This window comes from Aotus nancymaae, unplaced genomic scaffold, assembly GCF_030222135.1.
Source record: "Aotus nancymaae isolate 86718 unplaced genomic scaffold, 86718_ANA_hifiasm-v0.15.2.pri h1tg000029l, whole genome shotgun sequence".
NCBI lineage: Eukaryota > Metazoa > Chordata > Mammalia > Primates > Aotidae > Aotus > Aotus nancymaae.
In genome coordinates this window covers 6,118,358-6,140,549 of record NW_026988442.1, presented here as the reverse complement: position 1 = coordinate 6,140,549, position 22,192 = coordinate 6,118,358, and the positions used below count along the sequence as shown (strand labels likewise).

The following is a 22,192-nucleotide window of genomic DNA, read 5'->3' as shown; positions in this document are numbered from 1 at the left end:
AAGAACTGACATAGTAAATGACTCAACCCGTATGTCACTGGTCTTCTGAAGGGGAAGAGTTGTTTCTCTGAAGATGACTGGCAGACCGCCTGACATGTGAATGAAAAATACAGGAGACAGCTAGCTTTTAGACTCTTTTGTGGACACTGGACTTCCAAAATTTTAAATTAAATGAAACACAAATGAAAATTTAAAATCCTGCATATCAAAGCACACTATTTACTTACCAAGTACGTGCCATGTTGCTTGGAGTTTTCTATATAAGTGGACAGTTCAACTTTCCCAGTGTTACTGCTGGGGATACCCTGCTCTCTCCCACCCATCCCATTAGCCCTTCCCAGCTTCTGTCTTCTAGCCACTAACCCTCCAGCTCCTTCCCAGGACAAGGTCATCTTCAGGGAAGAAGGGGGAAGGGACCCCTCATCCTGCCATCATGGGACCCTATTCCCTTTCACTTTCTAACAGTAACATCATTTGTTAGGCAACTACCCGAGCTAAGACTTTTTATTTGGTTGCTTGATAGTAAAGTAGGCCACCAAAGGAAATTTTAACATCTATCCCTCCAGAGGTTTCTTTTAATTTTTTTCACAATTTTTTAAAACCAAAAGCCCTTTTTCATGAATTATTTGAGATTTGCTCACTTGAAGGCCACCACTCCTGATTTTTGTACAAACAATGACATTCTCTTCTAAAACACAGTAAAACCATCAAAATCAAGAAATTAACATGATCCATTACTACCATCTAATCCTCAGACCCCATTCACAGCTCTCCAGTTGCCCCAGTAATGTGTTTACAGTGAAAAGATGCAGTTTAAACATTTTGGTGTGTGTTTGGCTGTCATGGTTGTTTTTAGCCTCCTTCCGTCTGAGACAGTAGCTCAGTCCTTCCTTGGTTTTCACAAACTTGGCACTTGTGAAGAGTACAGGCCAAGAACTCCTCCCCTGCTGCTTCTATGCCATCAGGACCAGAAAGAGACCAGCATCTGCCTCCCTCCCCTTCCACCCATCCTGGAGGCTTCAGTTCAGTGACAGGGTTGTTGGGAGGAACTTGGGCAGAAGCTCTGGGCATAGCAGGGCCAAGGAAACTTTCTTTAGTATTCCTTAAAAAATAATGAGGGGCCTGGGACATATTTTTGTGTTGTTGGGTTTTTTTTGTTGTTGTTTTGTCTTGTCTTGTCTTGTTTTGTTTGAGATGGAGTCTTGTTCTGTTGCCAGGAGTGCTGTGGTGTGATCTCGGCTCACTGCAACCTCCGCCTCCCAGGTTCAACCGATTCTCCTGCCTCAGCCTCCTGAGTAGCTGGGACTACAGGTGTACGCCACCATGCCCGGCTAATTTTTATGTTTTTAGTAGAGACGGGTTTTCACCATGTTGGCCAGGGTGGTCTCGATCTCTTGACCTTGTGATCCTCCCACCTCAGCCTCCCAAAGTGCTGGGATTACAGGCACAAGCCACTGAGTCTGGCTGGGACGTAGTTTTAAGCTTTCTGGAAACTAGTGTAGTGGAAATAACATCCTACAAATTCTTTACAAAGCATGATCTCTGTTTTGGGTTCCCCTGGCCACTCTGAGTTCTCTGTCTCCTTGAGCTTACAGGCTGGGCCTCAGGCTGCTAAAGAAAGGCCAGCAGGCAGAGGAGGAGAACTGGAACCAGCCATGGAGACATTTAGTTTCTATTTCTTCTCACCACCTGGACTTTGTTCATCAGCCTGCTTCTCTATTACCACGGTCCTTTCAGAATAAGATTGCAGGTCGCCTCCTCTGAAGAGGGAGCATGCCCTCATTCTGCTACCCTTGCACTGCACTGTCCACTGAGTCCACACTGTCTCAGTTAATGTCACTATATCATTTCCTATCTGTGTACATCCTATGACTATATTTCACTTGTTTAATGTCTATAATGATGTCCCTTCTTCCTACTTAGGTCCGTTAGATGAGGAACATGGTCTCCAACGTCCATCTGTATATCTTCAACAACTTGTAATGAGTTGCCTGAATATCAGTTTTGTATAAATATGTGTTGAATGAATGAATGCTTGTCCATGTGTAGGCCTGCGTGTGACTCAAAGAACACATGTCCACATTCTTTTTTTTTTTTCACTTTTTAGGTTTTTTTCTTCTTTCTTTCTTCATGATGTCCGCATTCTTTTAGGATGTGCTGATGCTTTTGGATAATCTATTTCTCTTTATATTACCATAGACATTCTAGAAGAGAGATTGTTTAGTAAAACCCTCATTTTGAAAGTTGAGGAAGTTGAACCACAGAAATGTTGTATGACTTGTCCAAGGTGTCGTTTCCAGCTAGTAGCAAAACTAGAGCCCAAACCAAAATCCCACCTCCTTTCCTAAAGCTCCACCCACTGCACCATGCACCTTCCTTCAGCATTGGCAAGTACAGCTATGTTTATTATAGCTACTGATTGAGTTTTTTGGGGCAGGGAAATGTCAAAGCTAGTGACTTATAAAAGCTTTTATCAGGGTCAGGCATGGAGGTCCAAGAGCAGGATGCCTGCCTGGTCAGCTTCTGGTGAGGGCTCCTTTCCTGCCTTGCAGACAACCACCTTCTCACTGTGTGTTCACTTCCTCTTATAAGGTTACCAATCCTATCAGATTAGGATCTTACCTATATGCCTCATTTAACTTGAATTACCTCCCAAAAAGCCCTCTCTCCAAATATAGTCATGTTAGGGGTTACAGCTTCAACATGTGAATTTTGTAGGGACACAATTCAGTCCATAGCATAGTGATAGCATAAATAATTTGTAAACACCTTCAACATACTATAATATGACATGAAAATAGTTGTTATGGGGGAAGGGTCACCCACCAGGTTACTTAAGAGTGAATGTCTGCTGCTTCAACCCTCAAGGCTGGGCAGTGAGGTAAGGCCATAGTGCCCCGCTGAGGAGCAGGTGTCCTTGAGAACCCAGACATCCTGGAGAGAATCTGAGAACCTACCAAGGAAAACAGTCCCATCGTGCACACGCACGGATCTCTAGAGCTATCCTGCTAGTATCGAGGAGTGTCCTGTTCATAAGTCCTAATAAACTCATCTACTCATCAAGCTGGACTTATCCGAGTTATTCTTTGGTCTTTCAGCACCTTCCCAGTTTGGGGGTGGGCATTACAATCTCAAGTTTTTCCCATAGCAGCTGAGATCTATTGGTGACAAAGTTAGAGGTTTTGCTATTAATACTGTGATTTGCTGCCTACATTCATCATGGGAGGAAATGCGTAATTTCAGGTTGCGGTTAATGAAAATAAATAAATATATATGTATATTTTTTCCATCCAAGTTCACAGGCACCCTGAATTTCTACACAGGGAAATCAGGTTAAAAATCCATCACGCAAGTAAGATGGTCGTCTTGTGAGCCAGCAAGTGGCATAACCTCAGGATGGTGAAAACAGATTCTGAAATCAGCTGATATTTCCCATTGCCAGTTACTCAGGAGCAGCGAGCATGCTGAACTGAAAATAGACATCATCTGCTCTTGGCTTGCTTTCTGATATTTTTGATTGCTTGTTTGAGTATTGGAATGTGTTTTGTCTTGCAGACACCAGTAACCTAAATACAGAACAAAATAACTCCTGGGCCTCTGAGAACTTCTGGCTTGACCTTGCTGTGAAAGGCCAATCAGAGAAGGAAGACGACGATGGCCTTCGGAAATCCCTGGATAGATTCTATGAAATGTTTGGCCATCCACAGCCAGGCGCTGCGAACCCACTCTCTGCATCTGTCTGCAAGTGCCTGTCTCAGAAAATCACTCAACTAAGAGAGCAGGAGAGCCAAAGGTATGTCCTCCGAAGTTTTCAAATGGCCCGGGTCATCTTCAACTGGGACGGCTGCTCTGTCTTACAGAGGCATTCCAGGGACACCCACTTCTACCCACTGGAGGAAGGAAGTACATCTTTGGATGATGAAAAGCCAAAACCAGGACTATCGAAAGATATTATTAATTTCCTCCTGCAGCAAAATGTAATGAAAGACCCATAACTGGTGCTGGGCAATGTGCAGGATAGTATTGGAGGTGCTGTGCTGTGCCAGCACTGTTGGTGGCCTCCCAGATCCCCCAGGGTCTCTTGCTAGCTCTGTGTGCCCATCCCAATTAAGTGCTTTGTGGTTAAAGGCTGGCACCTGTGACCTGGCATTGGAGCCAGTCAGCCCATATGGAGAGCCAGCAGGGTTCTGGGAGTTCTGTGTCCCTGTGGCCACCCCACCTCCCACTCTCCTTGGCCAAGGCGACTGCTTGACTGGGCTACGAGTCAAAAGCCCAGCTCCCTTGCCTCAAGGAAGGACATTCTTTGAGGCATAATTTATGCTCTAGAACTCCCCTTCCTTGAGATCAGGCTAAGGCTGGGACTTTACATGAAATCACGCCCTTGCTGGGCATAATCCCTTTCCCTATCCTGCTCCCATTTATTTTCTGCTGCCTCTGGGAGCCTTTCCTTAATAAACCTCTTATATCTGAATCCTTGACTCAGAGTCTACTTCTGGGAGAACTCAACCTAAGAGAACATGCTTCTGTGAGATGAAATTTTAGAAGGAGACAAAGCTCTGCACTGAATCAGGTATAAGGAATTATATCAAGCTGTAGAACTGAGACCATGTAATTGAGAATACAGGTCCTAAAATAATATAAAGATTGAAATACAGTTTAGAAAAGTATATCACATCTTGATCACACCCTTGCCTCCTCTCTGAAGCTAGAAATCCATGTTTTATAATACTACTAACCGGGTGAGGAAGGAACATTTGGACAATCTAAAATAACAGCTAAAATTCACAATTTTTTTAAGTCTCTTTGTCTCTTATCAGATTGCAAATGTGAAAGGTGAGAAGATAACAAATGTGCTCCACTATATGTAAGCACAATTATGATACGCTAGGCTGATGCCATGTGGCCTTGTCAAGTTGTGATTGAAGAAAATAAAGACTCCTTTGCCCAGGTGGGGCCCTACTTCCTCTTGTATTCTGCCTGCCTGCTGCCAGCACCCTCTGTCACCTTGTGAATGCTTGGCCCCTCACCCCTGCCCTGTCCTCGCCTCCAGCACCCTGAGCTCCATTTGCAAAGACTTGCCCAGAGCAGGACTTCGTGGCCACCTTGTTCCTGTCCTCCAGCCCTGAGCCCTTCCTCACCAGGGAGCTCTTTAAATAGCCAGTGCAAGTTTGCACTGGCAGATGCTCCACTCTGCGGGTCATGTCCTGAACCCCCATTTGAGACTCAGTTGGTAGAATTACATCACCTGGCACCAGAATCTCTGAAGCTGCAATTGGAAGCCTCATGCTAATCCCTACCTCAGCAGTGCTTTAAACACATTGCATTGGCAGAAAGGGTTATATTGCTTTTTGCAGGGGGAACAACAGAAGAAGCTGGCAGCCCTGACCAATTAGATTTTGAGACACTTGAGGTGAAATTTAATTGGCCTAAGATTCCAAACGCTTTCCAGAAAGCAGATTATGCAAATGGGTTGGCCTAAAAGTATACATTGAGAGTGAGTGTGCCATCTCAGGAAGGTCTCCCGGGGACTCTTGGATGGAGAGAGAAGCCTTTTAAAGGTTAGGAATGACACACTCACACTCAGGCTTCCAGTGCTGGGGAGATTAGGTGTAAGAAACAGTGTTCCAGATTGAAATGTAGAGGCACCCCCTGGAAGGAGACCCACATGGTAGAAATGGGAAATGAGTAGGTCTTTGAGAGACACTGGAGGAAAGAAGACTTCAAGTTTTCCTCTGACAAGCAATCATCTGCTTCTTTGTCCATGAGCGTTTCCTATTCAACTGGCCCCCAAACAATCGGGAAGCCAGGGGGACTTACAATTGAAAATCTGACAATAAATTTTAAGGTAGCTAGTTTTACTGTTTTTAATGAGAAGCATATTAATAGATGTCCTTGAAGAATGCTATCATTTTTAGTATTAGTCACTGCAATGCTTGCACTCAGTCTCCATGGCTACCTACAGAAGGAAACTGGATTATTTTATGTTTTTAAAAGAACAAAAAATACGAGCTATTTGAATCTCCATGTTGGGAAGCAGTAGCTTCTGTTTGGCAGTGAGATTTTAGTATCGAAAATTTCGTAACCTAAATATGTGTGCCAAGGGTGCCCAGTGAGAGGTAAACTCTAAAAGTAGAGAATTTCGAAGTCTCAAAGCCAGAATCACCCTTAGGGTGAAAAAAGAGTGTGGTGTGTGTTCACCTGCATCTGAATAAGTGTTTGTGACAGGTCAGTATGAGATACTTGATTTCTCTGCAAACTCACTGCTTAATTTGATCTCTGTGAGGTTAGGATGGCATTTTCCATTTATTTCTGTGAACCTTTAATAAAGACTAAGAAAGGGATAAGGATATTGAGGCTTTGGACTTTGACATTAATGTCTAGTTCTGTCCTACATATAATTCACCAACATCTTACCATCTCATGAATGTTACGACTGGCCTGTGATATCATCTGTGGTCTGTTTCAGACCTGTGGCCCTTTTCAGGACTTTGTGAGACATCAGAACTAAGAGGCATAAACATCAGAACCCTAAAGAAGAGAACTGCTACGAGTGTCTTAAATTCGTGTGCTATTACTCATTTCATTAATCTATTTCTTTGTATAACCTATGTAAGGACGCATGTAACAGTTCTCCTTACCAGTAATCAGCATAAAACAATACAGCTCTGATTTTTTTTTAAATAATTTATTTCAAAAAATAGAGAGGGATCTTGCTGTGTTGGCCAGGTTGGTCTTGAACTCTTGGCCTCAAATAATCCTCCTGCATCAGCCTCCCAAAGTGCTAGGATTACAGGTGTGAGCTACTGTGCCAGGCCAGCTTTTAAAACTTTTTGTTGGATTATAATAGTTACACAGAAACGTGCATATATCATACAAGTGAACACCTTGATGATTTTCACAAACAACCTACCTGTGTAGCCAGCATCCTGATCAAGCAATAGACATTACCCACCAGCCCAGGCCCCCTTTTAAGTAGAGAACCAATGAGAATGGTTTGCCATGACCAGTGTGCTGGTAGCACAAATAATTTTAGGTATTACATGGGAAAACAATGTTCATTTTAATTGCTAATCTATTTGGTTTAATATGTTAGAAAAACAGAACTACGACATCTATCCCATGCTTTCAGATGTATTGCATAGGACAAGTCTAATACAAGTATTTGAAATTTAAAAATGGATTGAATTAATTAAAAAATTAATAATAGTGCAGGTAACATAATGTCCAAAAGTATAAAAGTGGTATACCTGAAAATGACTGAGGTTTGGAATTCAGTGATGTATTAATCTGTTCTCATGCTGCTTATAAAGACATACAGAGACTGGGTAATATATAAAGGAAAGAAGTTTAATTGACTCACAGTTCCACATGGCTGGGGAGGCCTCACAATCATGGCTGAAGGGAAATGAGAAGCAAAGTCACGTCTTACATGGTGGCAGGCAGGAGAGCTTGTGTAGGAACTCCCCTTTATAAAACCATCATATCTTTCAAGACTTATTCACTATCATGAGAACAGCATGAGAAAGACCCACCCCCATGATTAAATTACCTCCCACCTGGTTCCTCCCATAACACATGGGATTTATGGGAGCTACAACTCAAGGTGAGATTTGAGTGGATACACAGCCAAACCACATCAAGTGGGATGGGTGACCCATCATACCCCATTAGTCTCCCACCATTGCTGTCCTGGATTGCTGCAAGAAACTTCCATCTGGTCAATCCATATCTACCTTTGCCTCTCTTTAGCCTGCAGCCATAATGCAAATTCTTTTAAAAAGCTAAACATGCATGAATAGCCAAAAAATTTAAAAGAAGGAACTAACCTTCTCAAAAATGAAAACATTTTTAACTCTATAGTAATTAAAGCAGCAAAAAAGGCATAGAAAAATCAAAAGAAAAGCATACAGTCCATAAATAGATATAAATGCATATGGAAATTGAGTGTATGGTGAAGGTGGCATTGCAAACCCATAAGGAAAAGGTGGAGTTTTTTAGCAACTGCTCTTAGTCACTGGCTCCCCACACTGGGGGAGGGAGTTTGAAAAAAGCTGGATTCCCCACCTTATTTCTCATATTAAAATGAATATTAGATGATTAAAAACTCAAAGTAAAAAAATAAAATCACAAAAATGCTAGAATAAAACACAGGTGATTTCCTGCTGAGAAGTAGTGTAAAGAAAAGAAAATTTAAAAAAAAACAACAGAGGAGATATGCATACATAATGGAGATCTATTAATAGATATATTACAACAGGGAAGATTTTTCTAAGACTGACACAAAACCTAAAAATCATAAAGGACAAATTTGATGAAAATGACTGCCTAGCCATATGCAAGATCAAAACTAGGAATAATACTTAGAACACGTGTAACAGAGAGACCTTTTTCAAAAAACAAGTCATACAAATCATTAGAAAAACAACCAAATAGAAACATTGACAAAGGACATGAACAGGTGGTTAAGAAAATATACATAATAACTGTAATCCCAGTACTTTGGGAGATCAAGGCAGGTGGATCACGAGGGAGTTCGAGATCAGCCTGGCCAATACGGTGAAACCCCATCTCTACTAAAATTACAAAAATCAGCTGGGCATGGTGGTGCACACCTGTAATTCTAGCTACTCAGGAGGCTGAGGCAGGAGAACAGCTTGAACCCGGAAGGCAGAAGTTGCAGTGAGCCAAGATGATGCCACTGCACTCCAGCCTGGGACAGAGAAAGACTCTGTCTCAAAAAAAAAGAAAATATTGGCTGGGCGCGGTGGCTCACGCCTGTAATCCCAGCACTTTGGGAGGCTGAGGCGGGTGGATCACGAGGTCAAGAGATCGAGACCATCCTGGTCAACATGGTGAAACCCCGTCTCTACTAAAAATACAAAAAATTAGCTGGGCATGGTGGTGCGTGCCTGTAATCCCAGCTACTCAGGAGGCTGAGGCAGGAAGAATTGCCTGAACCCAGGAGGCGGAGGTTGCGGTGAGCCGAGATCGCACCATTGCACTCCAGCCTGGGTAACAAGAGCGAAACTCCATCTCAAAAAAAAAAAAAAAAGAAAATATACATATAAAATGATCATGAAATCATATGCATCTACATTCAGACATAAAGAACTACAACTGGGCCGGGTGCGGTGGCTCACACCTGTAATCCCAGCACTTTGGGAGGCCGAGGTGGGCTGATCACAAGGTCAAGAGATCGAGACCATCCTGGCCAACATGGTGAAACCCCGTCTCTACTGAAAATACAAAAAATTAGCTGGATGTGGTGGCGCGCATCTGTAGTCCCAGCTACTTGGGAGGCTGAGGCAAGAGAACTGCTTGAACCTGGGAGGCGGAGGTTGCAGTGAGCCGAGATCATGCCACTGCACTCCAGTCTGGCGCCTGATGAGACCCCGTCTCAAAAAAAAAAAAAAAAACTACAACTTTGAACACCAATGAGATATTCTTTGTTTTTGTGTGGTTTTTGTTTCTTGATTTTTTTTGTAGGGCTGTAAAAAGTCTAAAGGAATCTAGTGCTGGCCAGGGTGCAGGGAGACAAATGCTCTGGTTGACTCTCATTGGGAAGATAAATTGCTATAGCTTTTCTCAGTACAATTTGGCAACCTCTATCAAAATTTTAGAAGGATTTTTTTTTTTTAAATATACAGTTTCACTTTGTCGCCCAGGCTGGAGTGCAGTGGCACAATCTTGGCTCACTGCAGCCTCCGCCTCCCAGGTTCAAGCAATTCTCTTTCCTCAGCATCTTGAGTAGCTGGGATTACAGGCGCTCACCACCACGCCCAGCTACTTTTTGATGGTTTTTTTTTTTTTTTTTTTTTTTTTTTTTTTTAGTAGAGACAAGGTTTCCCCATGTTGACCAGGCTGGTCTCGAATTCCTGACTTTGGGTGATGCACCCACCTCGGCCTCCCAAAGTGCTAGGATTACTGGCGTGAGCCACGGTACCTGTCCTAAAAGGATGTCTTTGACTCAATAATTCATCCCACTGAATTCCAAACTTCAGTTATTTTGGGGTACAGCACTTTTGTAATTCTTTACCTACCTGTATATCACATGCGCCATTATAAATTTTCATTAATTTAGTCCACTTTTAAATTGTAAATATTTATATAGGCTTGTCCTATGTAATCTATGTGAAAGCATGGATTAGATGTAGTCATCCCAGGACTGCGACTGAACGTCTACTACAGCTGGGGCTGCAGCAGTGAACCAGACCTGGAAGATCTCCTGCTAGTGAGGGGTGACAGACAAAAGTAGAATCATTTCAAATAGTGAGAAGTGCCCTGGCATAATAAAGAATGATGCAGTAGTGCCTGCGGTGGGCACTCTGGACAGACTGGTCTGAGGAAGACCCTGAAGAAGCGGCCTTTGAGCTGAAAGCTATAGGAGTCACAGAGCAGGCAGACAAAGGCTGGTGCAGCCAGGCAGAGGGAACGGTATGTGCAAAGTTAGTGCAAACTCAGGCTGGGATGAGCTGAAGTGTCTGGACAGAGGGAATCCCATGTGGCTGGAGGACAACCCTCAGAGGCAGAGGGGTAGATGAATTTCAGAAGCAGGCTATGGCTTTTTAGGCCAAGAGAAGGAATTTGAATTTTATTCTAAGAATAATGTAAAGTGATTTAAGGATTTTAAGCAAGAGAATAAGAAGATAGGTGGCCAAATTTACAGCGATTTATGGATAAATTTTTAAATAGTGGTAAAGGATGAATTACCCAAACATCCAATAAATGGTGAGATCCCCACCTCACATCATACACAGAGAATAACCTCGAGATGGATTAAGGATCTAAATGTAAAAAATAATACTATAAAAGTTACAGATGACAATATACCTGAGTGTTTTCATAACCCTGCATGAGAAAGGCCTTCCTAAAACAGATGCCAATGCAAAATAATAAAAGATTGACAGTTTTTGGCTAGCCATATGCAGAAAACTGAAACTGGACCCCTTCCTTACACCTTATACAAAAATTAACTCAAGATGGATTAAAGATTTAAACGTAAGATCTAATACCATTAAAACCCTAGAAGAAAACATAGATAATACCATTCAGGACATATACATGGACAAGGACTTCATGACTAAAACACCAAAAGCAGTGGCAACTAAAGCCAAAATAGACAAATGGGATCTAATTAAACTGAAAGGCTTCTGCACAGCAAAAGAAACTATCATTAAGAGTGAACAGGCAACCTACAGAATGAGAGAAAATTTTTGCAATCTATCCATATGACAAAGGGCTAATATCCAGAATATAAAAATAACTTAAACAAATTTACAAGAAAAAAGCAAACAACCTCATCAAAAAGTGGACAAAGGATATGAACAGACACTTCTCAAAAGGAGACATTTATGCAGCCAACAAACATATGAAAAAAAGCTCAACATCACTGGTCATTACAGAAATGCAAATCAAAACCACAATGAAATACCATCTCACACCAGTTAAAATGGTGATCATTTAAAAGTCAGGAAACAACAGATGCTGGAGAGGATGTGGAGAAATAGGAATGCTTTTACACTGTTAGTGGGAGTGTAAATTAGTTCAACCATTATGGAATATAGTGTGGCGATTCCTCAAGGATCTAGAACTAGAAATACCATTTGACCCAGCAATCCTATTACTGGGTATACACCCAAATAATTATAAATCATTCTGTTATAAAGACACATGCACACGTATGTTTATCGAGGCACTATTCACAATAAGCAAAGCCTTGGAACCAACCCAAATGCCCATCAATGACAGACTGGATAAAGAAAATGTGGCGCATATATACCACAGAATACTATGCAGCCATAAAAAGGGATGAATTCATATCCTTTGCAGGGACATGGATGAAGCTGGAAACCATCATTCTTAGTAAACTAACATGAGAACAGAAAATCAAACACCGCATGTTCTCACTCATAAGTGGGAGTTGAACAAGGAGAACACATGGACACAGGGAGGGGAACATCACACATTGGGGCCTGCCAGGGATTGGGGGTTGGGGGAGAGATAACATTAAGAGAAATACCTAATGTAGATGACGGGGTGTTGGATGCAGCAAACCACCATGGCATGTGTATAATTATGTAACAAACCTGCACGTTCTGCACACGTACCCCAGAACTTAAAGTATAATTTAAAAACATATTGACAGTTTTAACTACATAAAAATTTTAAACTTTTTAATAGATCAGGGTCTCACTGTGTTGCTTAGGCTGGTCTTGAACTCCTGGGTTCAAGTGATTCTCCTGCCTCGGCCTCCCAAGTGTTGGGATGACAGATCTGAGCCACTGCACCTGGCCAAATTTAAAATTTAGAGTGAAAGATATCATAAATATGTGATAATGGCCTTGTGGTTTTGTGAGAAAATATCCTTATTTCTTAGAAATGTATATTGAAATATTAAGAGTAAAATATGTTAACATCTGTAAACTACTTTAAAATATTTCAATAGAAACAAGATAAAGCAGATATGAAAAAATGTTAACAAGTTACCACATCCAGATGATGAGTATATGAAGATTCACTATTCTTTCCACTTTTCTATATATGAAATTTTCAAACTATTTATTTCAAACTTTAGAGACAGGGTCTCACTCTGTTGTCCCAGCTGGAGTACAGTGGCATGATCACAGCTCACTACAGCCTTGACCTCAGGTCCAAGCAGTCCTCCTGCTTCAGCCTCCCAAGTAGCTGGGACCACAAGTGCATGCCACCAAGCCCTGCTAATTTTTAATTTTTTTTTTTTTTTGTAGAGACAGGGTCTTGATATGTTGCCTTGGCTGGTCTTGAACTCCTGGCTTCAAGTGATCTTCCTGCTTTGGTCTCGCACCGTGCTGGGATTCCAGGCATGTGCATTTTGTCTCAAAATACTTGTTTATTCCTTTTCCCCTCTCGATTCCCATCCTCTCAGGTCACTTCACAGTGCATGGCTGTCTCTCTGCTTGCTTTCTCTAGTGGAAAATCACCTTCCCTGTGTATCTGAGAACTGAGTCCTCATGAGCAAGGTCACAGTCAGAGAAAGAACATATTAAGGCCATCTGAATGATAGCCCGTTTGGGATAGATGATTCTCTCGGCAAATATGATTGTGGACCAGACCAGGCCTGTCTGATTGTTTGACACCCAAAGGCCTCATTCTCTCATTGCCTTTTTCTTAGATCCCGAAAGCTGTGCATAAGAGATAGCAGTTTTCCCAGCAACTGAACCAAGAGTTCTCCAAATCCTCCCAAGTGAATCCTTTCCATCTGCTGTCTCAGTAGGCGGTGCACTGATGAAGGCACACGGTTTAGTGTTCCTGCCCTCTGTTATTTTCTCCTCTGCTTCCTTCAGCATTTGCAGCTTAATGTCAGATGCCTTAAGCACACATTATTATTTCATGAGAATGTAATTCATGTTTATTCAAACTGGGGGACTTTTCTGGTTGCCCTTACAAGCTCCTCCTGGGATCCTGATTAATTCTTGTCACATTGTCTTCCTGGAAGTCGTGAGAACCATTAGGACGTCAGGTGTGCAATTGTCAGTTGCTCTGGTTAGAATCCCTGTATCCAAAATTGCCTAACCCTGCCCTGATTTTCACATTATTTCCCTTATTATTATGTCCTCAACTCTCTCCTTTTCCCTCTCTCTTTTTAAATATATATTTAAAGGTCTCCATCATTTTAAAAAAATTGTACACACACACATATCCATGCACTTTTTAAAACTTGATTTAATCATAGTTTACTTCCGTTCAGCTTCTCCTCTCCCCTTTGGTCCCATCTTCTAGACCCATAGCCGAGACGCAAGAAGCTGCTGGAATTTGGAGACAGGGAAAACCTAGGTTGGGAACCCCTGGCTTAAACCAAAAAGCGCTTGCTCAAAATCCTGAGGCAACTTCCAGTCTCAGGAGAAGATGATATAAACTCACTTTTTCTGGCTGCTTCTCTTTAAACACAACCAAGTACTATGGTAATAATTCAGTAATCATAAAAGGACTCTGAACGGCAGAAAGAAGATGGACGGACTAGGGACTCAAGACTCGAAGAGTAACACAACAGTGGGTTCCCTGGGTTTTCTTTATCTTCTGTATATCCTGGGCACAAGTCAGCCTGAAACCAGAGAGCCATTGGAGAGAGCAAGAGAGGGAAGGAAGGAGAAAGGGAAGAAAGGAGGAAGGGAAGGGAAGGAGAAAGGGAAGGGAAATGAAGGAGAAAGGGGAAGGAAGGGAAGGAGAAAGAGAAGGAGGAAGGGAAGGAGAAAGGGAAGGGAAGGGAAGGAAAAAGGGAAGGGAAGGAGGAAGGAAAGGGAAGGAGAAAAGGAAGGAGGAAGGGAAGGAGAAAGGGAAGGGAAGGAAGGAAGAATGGAAACAGGGAGGGAGAAAGGCAGGCAGGCAAGATAGAGACACACACATGCGCACGCACACACACACACATACACTCAGATGGCTTCTCCCTCTGGCTAAGGGACCAGAAAAGGAGAACTCAGTGGGGAGACCCACACCCAGTGACAGCAGTGGACCCAATCCGCTCACAGCACTGGCACCAGTAGAAATGAGTTTCCAACCACTCTCCTACTCCACAGCCACAGACCGCAGCAGGCCACTATGCCTGCAGAAGTGGCAACAGAAGAATCAAAATGGGCCAACCCACTTCACACCCATCCCCACCAGCAGCAGTGGGCTCAGTGAAAGCCATGCAGGCCAGGTCATCTAGTGCTCCACGCCAGGCAACAGCAGGTAAGCTCCTTCACTTGCACAGGGAGTGCCAGCAGGCCTGGTATCTTTCCGTCATTCATGCAGAGGCAGAGGTGACCTAGGGCATCCCCTACACCCACATAGTGCCACCAGTCAACCTAGAGAAGTGCCTTCTGCCTCTGTAGGCACCATATGTGACAACCCAGTAGGAGCTTAAGCAGAGTCACAAGAACAAAGCAGACCAGAATAGCATTGCGAAGGCTCAGAAAATGCAAGTGTCATTATAACTATAGCCCACGAAAGTAGGCAAAACTGACACGATAAACCTAAACAGGGCGGCTGCCTACTAAAATAGAAGATTTATATAGAATCAAGAGTCTCGTAACATAATGTGCAAAATGTCCAGGATACAATTGAAAATGACTTGTCATACCAAGAACCAGGAAAATCACAACTGGAGCAAGAAAAGGCAATCAGCTGACATTGATAGTGAGATGAATCAGTTCGTGGAACTATCTGGCAAAGATTTTAAAGCAACTACCATAATGTAGTTTCAGTAAGCAATTATAAAATCTTCTGAAACATGAAAAAATAGAAAACCTCAGCAAAGAACCAAATGGAAATCACAGAATTGTAAAGTGCAGCAACAAAATTTAAAAACTCATTGGGTAGGCTCAGTGGTAGCGTGGAGATGACAAAAGATCAAGTCACTGACCTTGAGGAAACTCTATTGAATTTGTTCCATTTGATCAGCAGGGAGAAGAGAGATGAGGTGGGGAGTGGGAAGGAAGAAACAGGGAGATGGTAACAGAGGATCTAACATTCATGGTTTCAGAGTCCCAGAAAGACTCCAGAAAGATTTGAAGGCTAAGCAAGTATTCAAAATATAAGGGCTGAAAGCTTCCCACATTTGGTGAAAGACAGAAACCTACAGATTCACAAGGCTGAGTGAACCCCAAATAAGACTTAATAGAAGTCCTCACCAGAACACTTCATAATTAAACTTATGAAGATGAAAGAAAAATATCTGAAGAGCAACCAAGGAGAAATGCATTATCCATAGGCAGACACCAATTTGAATGAGAACAGATTTTTCATCTGAAACCAGGGAGGCCAGAACGAAGCGGCTCAACATTTTGCAAGTGCTAAAAGAGAAGAACTGTCAACCATGAATTCTACATATAGTGAAACCATATTTTAAGAATGAAGGAGAAATAAGAGAATGTGTGGCCAGCAGATCTACCCTTAAAGAATGCCTAAAGGAGGCCAGGTGCAGTGGCTCACGCCTGTAATTCCAGCACTTTGTGAGGTCAAGGCGGGCGGATCACGAAGTCAAGAGATCGAGACCATCCCGGCCAACATGGTGAAACCCCATCTCTACTAAAAATACAAAAATTAGCTAGCCGTGGTGGTGCGCACCTGTAGTCCCAGCTACTTGGGAGGCTGAGGCAGGAGAATTGCTTGAACCTGGGAGGCAGAGGTTGCAATGAGCCGAGATCGTGCCACTGCACTCCAGCCTGGGCGACAGAACGAGACTCTGTCTCAAAAAAAAAAAAAAAAGCCTGCCTAAAAGAAGCTCTCCAAACAGAAAAGAAATGCTAAAAGAAAGCTTGAAGTTCAAAAAAGAAAGAACAATAAAATGGATAAAAATAAAAAAATATGGGCTGGGCGCGGTGGCTCACACCTATAATCCCCGAACTTTGGGAGGCCGAGGCGGGTGGATCACGAGATCAAGAGATCAAGACCATCCTGGTCAACATGGTGAAACCCCGTCTCTACTAAAAATACAAAAATTAGCTGGGCATGGTGGTGCACACCTGTAGTCCCAGGTACTCGGGAGGCTGAGGCAGGAGAATTGCTTGAACCCAGGAGGCAGAGGTTGCGGTGAGCCGAGATCATGCCATTGCGCTCCAGCCTGGGTAACAAGAGCGAAACTCCATCTCAAAAAGAAAAATAAATAAAAATAAATAAATATATAATATTCTTCAATATTCTCCTTATGAGTTTCTTAGCTCATATTTGACAATTGAGGCAAAAATTATAATATCTATTGTAGTGCTTAATATATGCAGAGGAAATACTTAAGGCAATGATACGTATAAAGAGAGGCAGGTTATGGTGGTGTGACGTAATACAAAACACATATTTTGCCTCTGCCTCTAGTTTTTAGAGATGACCTATGAAGAAACAGGCAGGGAATGTGGGCATCCATTTTGTTGAAGCTGGGGCAATTGGAAGCAGCATATTTCTGAAGGGGTGGCAACAACAGCTTCTTGACTGTGGCACAGGCAGTGTGATTCAGGGCTTGGTGAGAGTGAGGGTTGTTTCCTGACCAGAGTGAAGGAAGCCTCGTACAGAAGTCAGAGGTAGCCATATCTCCCTTGCCATTCTCGTTCTGTGGTGTGAGCTGGAAAGTTGTTCCTGTAATCCCAGCCTATAGCTTATTCCTCCAGCCCTTTCAACATTTTGATGCATTTCTAGCAAATCCTTCTTCCTTAAATTAGCTAGAGTGGTGTGGGAAACCAAAATATGCCACCCCAAAATATACTTCTTTGGCATATTTCAAGTTGGTTATTCAGAAAAGCTGCAGATGGGAATAGCTCTGAAAAGCGATCCTCTTGTAAAAGAGATTTACATCTATCTACATTCGTAAAGCAAACAGGAGAGTCAGCCACAGGCTTTCTCTGAGGTTCTCTTATACGTATCTAGGAAATAGTAACTCACAGGAAAATGGGACTGATGGTCTGACACTTTTATATTTTGTTTATTTATTTATTTATTTTAGTTAGGGCCTCACTCTGTTGCCCAGGCTAGAGTGCAGTGGCATGATCATGGCTCACTGCAACCTCAAACTCCTAGCTCAAGTGATCCTCCACCTCAGCCTCCTGAGTAGCTTGGATTACAGGCACACGGCACCAAGCCCAGCTAATTTTCTTTTAAATTTTTTAGAGATGGAGTCTTGCTATGTTGCCCAGGCTGGTCTTGAACCTCTGGCCTCAAGCAATCCTCCCACCTCAGTCTCCCAAAGCAGTGGGATTACAGGCATGAGCCACCATGTCCAGCCTGACGCTTTAAAAGGTCTGACAGAGAAACCTTTACCACAGGCTACCATCTATTTTGTTCTCAGGACTGCTACTTGAGAGATTTCATCTGCATAGTAAGACAGGCTTTGCTTGACTTGCCTTTCTTCCCCTTACCTTCCCATAATCTGTCACCGCCACCCTCAGGAGCCCCAAGCTCCTATTTCTTTCCATATGGTATAAGAACTTCAGTCATCTGGCCCTTCTTTGAGTCTCATATTTTGTATGGCTTCTGTGCATTTGCATGTAAATAAATTTAATGCTTTTTCTCCTATTAATCTGTCTATTGTCCACTTGTTCTATAGACCCAAATTATTGAACCTTCAGAAGCAGAGGGAAGAAAAATTCCCTTCACTTGTATAGGATTCTGTTGTCTGCAGGTGGTAATGCTGGTGGATAAAAATCTCTTTTTGAATTATCCATTATAAATGAATAATGTAAAAGTGTGTGATCTAAATATTCCCCAATCCCTGTTTAATGTCTGTCTCCCAAGCAGTCCCTCTCCCTCCTGACCTCAACCTCTCATTTTTCCCTGAAGCACAATCTTGAGCCCTGCTTGATCTATATGAAACCACTATTTTTGTTGGTCAAAATAGCCAAGAGCTAGCAATTCCATAGGCTTCAACTTCACACTTGCCATTTGTATTACTCTGTTCTCAAGCTTCTAATAAAGACATACTTGAGACTGGGTAATTTATAAAGGAAAGAAGTTTAACTGACTCACAGTTCCACATGGCTGGGGAGGCCTCATAATCATGGCAGAAGGTGAAGGAGGAGCAAAGTCACATCTTACATGGTGGCAGGCAAGAGAGCTTGTGCAGGGGAACTCCCATGTATAAAACCATCAGATCTCATGAGACTTATTCAGTACCATAAGAACAGTACCGGGGAAACTGCCCCATGATTCAATTATCTCTACCTGGTCCCTCCCATGACACATGGGAATTATGGGAGCTACAATTCAAGATGAGATTTGGGTGGGGACACAGCCAAACCATATCATCATTCTTTTGAATTTATCCTTTCTCAAGACTTCAACTATTATACATCTGCCAATTTTCAAGTCTTTACCAAGTTTCTGTACTATATAACTCTAATTTCTCATGGAACATTCTACTCATATGTATCCTTATCACTTTAAAGAAAATGTATAGAAAATCAAATGTATCCTCTTTCCCACAAGTTAATATTCTCATTTGATGTCTCTTATCTATCAATGCGTTAACATTTTCTCTTTTTTTTCTTTTGCATTAACATTTTCTAAGTCACTCAGGCTTGACAAAGTGTGGATTCATTAGGACTTTTACTTCTAAATGTCTCACTGTATACAGCAAGAAGTGCTGGTTAAGAGCTGAGACATAGGAGCCAGGGTGTGAATTTTGACTTGGCCATTTGTTAATGTATGTCCTTGGGCATGTTATTTAACCTGACTATGCCTTAGTTTCCTCAACTGTAAAACAAGAATAACAATAGTGCTTAGATCAGGAGGCACAAATGAGTTCAGATTTGGACAGACAGTTCCTGACTTATGGCTCAACTTAAGGATTTTTATCTTTACGATGGCATGAAATCATTCAGTACACTCCTCAACTTTTGATGGGATTACAACTTCATAAACCTATCATAAATTGAAAATACTCTAAATCAAGTGACTTAAGATACTTTCAATTTATGATGTGTTTATCGGGATATAACCTCAGCTTAAATCAAGGAACATCTATACAGTGTTCAGAACAGCACCTGGCATATAGTGGTTTTTTTTCTTAAAAAACAAAACTCTGGTTGGGTGCAGTGGCTTACGCCCAGCACTTTGGGAGGCCAAGGTGCGCAGATCACTTGAGCCCAGGATCTTGAGACCTGCCTGGACAACATGGCAAGATCCTGTCTCTACAAAAAAAATTAGCTGAGCATGGAGGCATGTGCCTGTAGTCCAAACTACTTGGGAGGCTGAGGTGGGAGAATCACCTGAGCCCAGGAGGTAGAGATTGCAGTGAGTTGTGATTGTGCCATTGCACTCCAGCCTGGGTGATACCCTATCTCAAACACACACACACACACACACACACACACACACACACACACGCAAAATCTCTTACACCTGCCTTTTCTTTTTCTTCCCAACGCCATCACCTGCATCATTTTCATCTCCTTAGGGACCTCCTCAAGGTTCTCCCCGATGCCAGTTCTCCCCTTTTCAGCCTCTTCCATGCACAGTTGCTACCATATTGATTTTCCCAAATCACTGAGAGGATCCTATCTCATCCCCCACAGAAAGCTTCTTAATGCCAACAAAAGGAAGCCCCACCGCAGGTCCACACTGATCAAACCCAGATGTTCTGCTCTCTCCACATTTCTGAGGCTGGACCCACCAAATTCTTCCATCCTTTCTCTAGCTCCCACGGCTCTATCAACTACTCATTTGCACTTTAACTCCTGCATAGCAGGACGGTCCTTTCACTGTTAACATGTGTACATCTGCCTTCTTTGAATAGACAGAAAGTTCTTGAGGGCTGAAGAGCTTATACCATCCATGCAGGCACAGACTATTGCTGGGTAAATACTAACTAAGACACGCATTTTCTGTTTTCACACCTCCTTTTCTGTCTCCTGGTGAAGCCAGCTTGACAACATCTTTCTCTTTCCTACAACTGAAACTATAATTTTAAAACCAAGCACAAGGGGCCAGTGTGGGAGGTGGGTTTGTACCTTCTAGAAGACATCATAGCGGAAGGAAGAGTCCAGCTGCAGGCAGGCGTGAGAGGCCACAGTGCCTCCATTAACAAGCAGGCTGTCCAGTGACACTCATCTACCTCCTCTGGACCTCATTTCCATGTCTGCAAATGAGGACATTAACAAAGCTCCCAGTCCCCATCAGGCTTAAACATTCTGTGACAAATCTCTAAGAGGGTGGATTCGGAAAAGTAATTTTCAAATTAATTGAGCAGTGCGGAGTTATTGCATGGAGAATTAAACTGCTGTCCTTAACAGCTCATTTCCTGAGTTTGTTTATCAACCGATGTTTAATCTATTCTCCAGTACCATGGCTGGAGTGCTATGGAGACACGGAAGTTGTATCTCACCGGATCCATGGCTTCAAAACCTTTATTATGCAATTAGAGTTTATTATATAATAAAAGCTCACCAAGCTCATGATCTGGCAAATGATATTGTTTGTTTACCTAAGACTTCTTTTGTAAAATAGGAAAGTTTTACTTGAATCATCATGTATAATCCCCATGTAAGCTTTGTGTTCTATGTGTCATTTCTATGTTATTTTATTTGAGATACATACAGTATGTTTCAATATAATTATATGCATTTAAAATGTAATATTTTAAATATCTCCATCAACAGGCTGATTTTTAAAACTTTTCAATATACCAAATAATGTAGATTTTCAAATATGCACAAAAGTAGAGAATTGTATTATGAACTCCATGGACTGATCACCTGCCTTAACAGCCATCAGCTTTCTGCCATTCTTTTTCATCAGTTCCCACCTATATTTCTTCGTAGGTCATCTCTAAGTCTCACACTTGTGTGTGTGTGTGTGTGTGCACACGTGCATGCACGTGTGCCAAGGCACTGGTCCTCAAGCCAAGGGCTCTTTTGTTAGATTTACAATCTGCTATGGACCAATACCAGCACACAGCTCATGCCCAAGCCACACATAACTCACCGTGCAGGCTGGACAACACCCAAACTAAGTTCTATTCTCATTAGAGTCCACCAATCACTACTTGGATGCCATGGCAATGTCAAAATACTATAGCCATTTCTAAATACTTGTTGTCAATTTCTACACTTATGACAGACCAAGAGCACACAATTTGCAAACTGGCCCCAATCCTCAGACTTTGAGTAGTATTGTGCTTGAGTGTTTTAAAATCAAATCTAAGGCATTATTTTATTGCACCTGCAAATTCAGCATGTCTCTCTTTTTTTTTTTTTTTTTTTTGAGACAGAGTCTCACTCTGTCACCCAGGCTGGAGTGCACTGGCACAATCTCGACTGACTGCAACCTCTGGCTCCTGGGTTCAAGTGATTCTCCTGCCTCAGCCTCCTGAGTAGCTGGAACTATAGGCAGACGTTACAACGCCTGGTTAATTTTTGTAATTTTAGAAGAGATAGGGTTTCACCAATATTGGTCAGGTTGGTCTCGAACTCCTGACCTCAAGTGATCCACCCGCCTCGGCCTTTCAAAGGGCTGGGATTACAGGTGTGAGCCACCGCACCCAGCTTCAGCATGTATCTCTAATGGATAAGTACTTTTTTTTTTTGGTCACTCCGTCACCTAGACTGGAGTGCAATGGTGTGATCTTGGCTCACGGCAGCCTCTGCCTCCTAGACTCAAGAGATTCTCCCACCTCAGCTGCCCAAGTAGCTGAGTCAGTAGGTCTGCACCACCATACCCAGGTAATTTTTTGTAGTTTTGGTGGAGAAGGGGT

At 42.4% G+C, this 22,192-nt stretch overlaps 1 protein-coding gene across 6 annotated transcripts in view; it reads left to right on the top strand.

Annotated features, from left to right (window-relative positions):
- Positions 1–22,192, top strand: part of CHGB (chromogranin B) — a 128,967-nt gene that overhangs the window by 66,947 nt on the left and 39,828 nt on the right. For 4 of the 6 annotated variants that reach the window (XM_064382249.1, XM_064382250.1, XM_012455403.3 and 1 more), the window contains one exon: positions 3,556–3,793. In XM_064382249.1, coding sequence (XP_064238319.1) covers positions 3,556–3,793 — 238 coding nt within the window. Of the gene's footprint in view, positions 1–3,555; positions 3,794–4,817; positions 8,747–12,746; positions 20,895–22,192 lie in introns of those variants that run through there. The other 2 variants (XM_064382252.1, XM_012455405.3) reach the window with 2 other exon arrangements.